The sequence below is a fragment of the Acanthamoeba castellanii genome, assembly GCF_000313135.1.
Source record: "Acanthamoeba castellanii str. Neff unplaced genomic scaffold scf7180000084722, whole genome shotgun sequence".
Taxonomy (NCBI): Eukaryota; Discosea; order Longamoebia; family Acanthamoebidae; genus Acanthamoeba; species Acanthamoeba castellanii.
Window position 1 is genome coordinate 5,021 of NW_004457490.1, and position 4,572 is coordinate 9,592.

General features: G+C 55.9%; 2 protein-coding genes across 2 annotated transcripts in view; both read right to left on the minus strand.

The window, feature by feature from the left end:
* Positions 1 to 114: 114 nt before the first annotated feature.
* On the minus strand, positions 115 to 543 carry ACA1_153940 (uncharacterized protein; the record flags this gene model as incomplete). The annotated part of the gene is given in 2 exon segments (XM_004340522.1): positions 115 to 288; positions 304 to 543. The coding sequence occupies 2 exon segments, from the start codon at positions 541 to 543 to the stop codon at positions 115 to 117; spliced, it is 414 nt and encodes a 137-aa protein (XP_004340570.1).
* A 1,252-nt stretch (positions 544 to 1,795) lies between these two features.
* ACA1_153950 (sedolisinlike peptidase) overlaps positions 1,796 to 4,572 on the minus strand; it is a gene marked incomplete at both ends in the record, with an annotated part of 3,984 nt that continues 1,207 nt past the window's right edge. Inside the window, 13 exons of the mRNA XM_004340523.1 lie at positions 1,796 to 1,877; positions 1,970 to 2,051; positions 2,239 to 2,421; positions 2,507 to 2,560; positions 2,641 to 2,755; positions 2,881 to 2,981; positions 3,061 to 3,303; positions 3,423 to 3,518; positions 3,595 to 3,666; positions 3,763 to 3,907; positions 4,000 to 4,130; positions 4,198 to 4,253; positions 4,336 to 4,427. Coding sequence (XP_004340571.1) covers positions 1,796 to 1,877; positions 1,970 to 2,051; positions 2,239 to 2,421; positions 2,507 to 2,560; positions 2,641 to 2,755; positions 2,881 to 2,981; positions 3,061 to 3,303; positions 3,423 to 3,518; positions 3,595 to 3,666; positions 3,763 to 3,907; positions 4,000 to 4,130; positions 4,198 to 4,253; positions 4,336 to 4,427 — 1,452 coding nt within the window. The remainder of the gene's footprint in view (positions 1,878 to 1,969; positions 2,052 to 2,238; positions 2,422 to 2,506; positions 2,561 to 2,640; positions 2,756 to 2,880; positions 2,982 to 3,060; positions 3,304 to 3,422; positions 3,519 to 3,594; positions 3,667 to 3,762; positions 3,908 to 3,999; positions 4,131 to 4,197; positions 4,254 to 4,335; positions 4,428 to 4,572) is intronic.

Sequence of the window (4,572 nt, forward strand, 5' to 3'; positions counted from 1 at the left end):
ACCCCTTACTGCACGACCACAATCAAGGTGACCGACCCATCCACCGTTGTCATCGGCTTCCAGTAGTGGGAGGTGGAAATCTTATTGTATGACGTTTATTCGAATAAAAGGCCCTCACACGCTCACGAAGAAGAAGGGGACGTCGCCGCGGTTGTCTTGATGCGAGGGCGGGATGTAGAAGTCTCCGACGCAGCACCGGCCCGCAAGGCACCTCGATGTGGCGGCCAGGGTGTGGCTCGAGCTGCAGTGGGCGTCGGAGTAGAAGACCACCGAGTAGACGTTGGGCGGCTGTGTCAGGCGGACCGCGTAGGAGGCCCACTTGGTGTCGCCGCGGAAGGTGCCCGGACCCGGGTAGCAGGTGAAGGCGTGGGGGGTGGCCACGACGGCGAGGTCGCTCTTGCCGCACCCTGGGGCGCCGTCTACCGCGTAGCATTCGCGGCTGCAGAAGGTGACGTTGGCGGTCTTCTGGGCCGAGCACACGCCCGCCATGGTGATCACCACAAGAAGCACCAGCACGGAAACACTCATGCCGACACACTGCATCGTCTCTGGTGGTGGGTACTGTTGTGTAATGGCTTGCCCACCGCGACAGTGCTTTGCGGGTTGACGGAGTCTTGGGGGACAATACGGCACCAATGGGTTTTTTGTGACGAGCACATCTCGCCGACTGGCTGCCATCTCTCCGACCAGGGAAGAAGCAAGCGAATACCCTAATCTTCCAGAATGGCCATTGGGGCCTTTTCAGGTGCACACCTTGAGCTGGAAAATCAATGTACAATTTTCAAGCTGAACCGTCCCACACCTGTTTGGGAGGGTATGAAATATTGACTGTGACAATGACAACAACACTGTCAGTGAGGGATGTGATGAGGCAGCAGATGGGTTGCTGCACCAACAACAACCATGCATGCATGCACAGACTGCTTGGCCCATGTCACTGGTGTGGTGCCAAACAACCTTTTACCTGTTGTGCTACCCCTTCATCAACAACTCCTAGCTGTACATGTGCTGTACATGTGATCCTGCACCCACAACTGTTGCATCATCTTCCAGACCAGGCCACCCTCTTACAAGCTCTCTCCATCACAATGCACAACCATCCTCAAGAAGGTCACCAGTGAGGCAGGACAGGACACACAGGTCTTCATGGCCCAAAAAATCCAGCATCATGGTGGGCATCAAAACCACTATCAAGCCAGACACCTTGGCAGATACTTCTGGTGTCATTATGTCACCTGAACCATCCCCAACACATTCACAGACATGCTCTTTAACACTACCTTACATTCCCTCCCCTCCCCAGCTCACCAACATCAAGAGAAGAAAAGAAGCTTTCCAGGCCTGTCTCACTTCTTGTCTCACTTCACACCAACCAACCCAGTCAATCAGTTGTGGGTAAGGAGCTCCCTTGGTGCAGTTGAACAAGGTGGTCATGTCGTCCTCCTCTGCACTGGGGGCACTGGGAGCAGAGCCACCGGGTTGAGGTGCTCCACGGGGTCCAGTCCACCAGAATTCCAGGTTGAGTCCCAGCGCCACCAGCGCCGACCAGGGCGGCGTTCTTCAGAGTCAGCAAGGGCCTACGCCACAAGCAGGCGAACAGGAAAAGTGCGGTGAGGGTGGTCTTCATGGTAGTGGTCGTGCTGTGGTTGTCCTCAAACTCCAGCTTGTGTGGCCAGGCAGTGGCTGTCCCATGGACATCCAGTCAACCTTCCATCACTGACTAACCTGATATTCTTGTTCAATAAATAGCTCCATTTTGCCTCTCATGTTGCACATGCCTGAAATTTCAAGTGCCTCAGTGGGCCTTGGGGTACTGGAGGACGAACTCCTTGAGCTCCAGGAAGTTGGGCGTGCCCAGGCCAGAGGCGGCGTCCCACCTGCACCAGGTTTTGTGGTGTGTGTTGTCAACCGGGGAAGATACGCGTATCAGCGATAATGGAAAAGGAAATAACATATTGTGAGCGTGTACCCGTCGGTGGCGTGGTAGCCGTGCGGGCAGCACACGGGATCGAAGCCGAGAGCGCCGCAGCGGTTGTTGCCCCACGTCACGTCTGCATACGTGAATGTGTTATGTCACCAGGTCGACAAACAAATGATACGACACACATACACAACACGACACACGACACACGACACACGACACACGACACACGACACACGACACACGACACACGACACACGACACACGACACACGACGAAACACAACGACACGGTGTTCTAACACAGCACGCGCGTACCATAGAAGGTCTGGGGACGCTCGCGGCGGGCCTTGTAGAGCATCGGATTGAGGAAGCCCAGCGGCGGCAGGCCAGCGGCGGCGCGCGCGTCGTTGAGGAGGGTCACCACGCCGGCGAAGATGGGCGCGCTCGCACTCGTGCCGTCCACGGGAATGAACTTGCCGCTCAGGGCCACCATCAAGTCTGCAGGAAAAACAAGATAAATCAATAATTAATAGTTCATATAAATGAATATACAAATATATTGAAAGGGCTGCGATTGGCGTACTGTGGCCAACCGCCGACACGTCAGGATAGGCGCGGCCATTGGGATTCCACACGCCTGATAGCACCCACACCCACACATCAACATAAACTATTACTCTGTGGTTGTCGTGTGTCGTGCGTCGTGTGTCGTGTTACCAGAGGCGGGGAAGGTGATGGACTTGTGGTTGAGGTAGCGTTCCACCTCCTGGGCCTGGTAGGGCGCACGAGCGCTGATGTTCGAGAAACCGCCGCCGGTCGTCCAGAACAGGCCCTGTGTGCCGATGACGTCGCCACAACCAGACGGACGTGTGAGTGCCACGCCCTCCATGTTCACGACACACGACACGATCGCACGACACACAGGACACACGACACGATGACACACGAAGTAAGCACCTGGTCAACCGAGACAACGATCTCGCCGAGCGGCCCGTCGAGGCAATCAACGCCCTGCTGGTAGCAGATGGGCTCCGCCGCGGGCGTAATAATCGTAGAGCCTGCGCTCCAAAAAAAGTTGAACAAATAAGCAAATAGATGAAAAAATGAAGTCAAAAAGAAATATGTGGCGCAACGTACTGACGGAGGTGACGTAGGCAGACTGCGACGGCCAATCGGCGTGCAGGGTGTTGCAGTTGGGCACGGCCATGGGCTCGTCGCCCAGGTCGCCGGCGCCGGTGTCGCCCGAGGCGATGATGATGGTGATGCCGCGGAGGGCCAGCTTCTTGAACTCAAAGTCAGCGCGGGCCAGGTAGCCCTTGCCCAGGTACTTGTCGACGTTGACCTCGGTCATGCCGTAGCTCAGGCTGTTCACCTGCGGGGCTGTTGCCATGAAACCAAAATTTAAAATTTAATATAAAGGTGTCAGCCACAACATATTAATGTGTGACAAGATAAACATATAAAAGTGTTCATAAATATAGCATTGGTAATGGTCGTACGGTTCTCAGTGTTGGACATCTGGAGCGCCCACTGCAGGATGTCGTCGATCTCGACCGTGGAGTTGGCGTAGATCGACCAGAACACGGTCGGCGCACCTGTACAGCGAGCACTGAGTCAGACACCGACGTGCACGGCGCAAACGGCACACGGCACGAAGCGTGACATGTGTACCTGGAGCAACGCCCATGATGTACTGAATGTCGAGGTTGGCCTCACCGCCGGGCTGGTTCGGGTAGTTGGGTCCTAAGGAGGGAGCGAATTAACGAAAGATCCGCGTGTCGTGTTGCGTGTCGTGTGCCGTGTGTGCCGTGTGTGCCGTGAGTGGGGTGGGTACGGTACCGATGACGGTGACGGGGGTGTCGGTGGGGAGACCGGTCTGCTCGAGGAAGAGGGTGAGATCCGAGGGCGAGTAGTACTGCTGCTCGAACTCGACCACGCACTGGGTCACGTTGGTCGTCACCAGCGTGTTGGGCGGAATGTTGTACTGTGCGCGACACACCACACACACACACACCACACACCACACAACGTCAGGTATTGGTGTCCGCTGACGATACTAGAAGGGCCAAGGGCTACCTGCTTCCAGATGTTCTGGGGTACGATGGGCGGAGTGGCCAGGACGGGGTAAGGGTTGTAGCCGCTCGGGCCAACATGGTCGTTCTCGAACGCGGCCGCCACCGACACGTTCAAGGCGTCATAGAGCCACGCTGCATTGCGCACATACCAAGCATTAATAACAACATTTCTATTGACAGTAATGAATCATGTGTGTACCCTTGACCGAGCCGGTGCACGTGGTGTAGTTGCCGTTGAAGGTGCACTGAGAATCGCTGAAGAAAAGGAAGAAGAAGAAGAAGAAGATGATGATGAGTCTTAAGATTCTGATGATGTGGTGTGATGCGGAAAACGTACAGCCACTCCGACTTGGACTTGCCCACAGCCGGGTTGGTGGAGTTGATCTGCACATAGAAGCCAGCGATGGCCGGAGGAGCCTCCGAGCAAGGCTGTGTATCCGCACGAATCACACACACACACACACACACACATCAGCCAGAACAACACGCCGGTCGCGACCATCGCAAGAGAGCAGAAAGAAATGGAGAGTCGCATAACCTTCTTGGCGTCCTTCGTGTACGGCCGTTGGCGCAC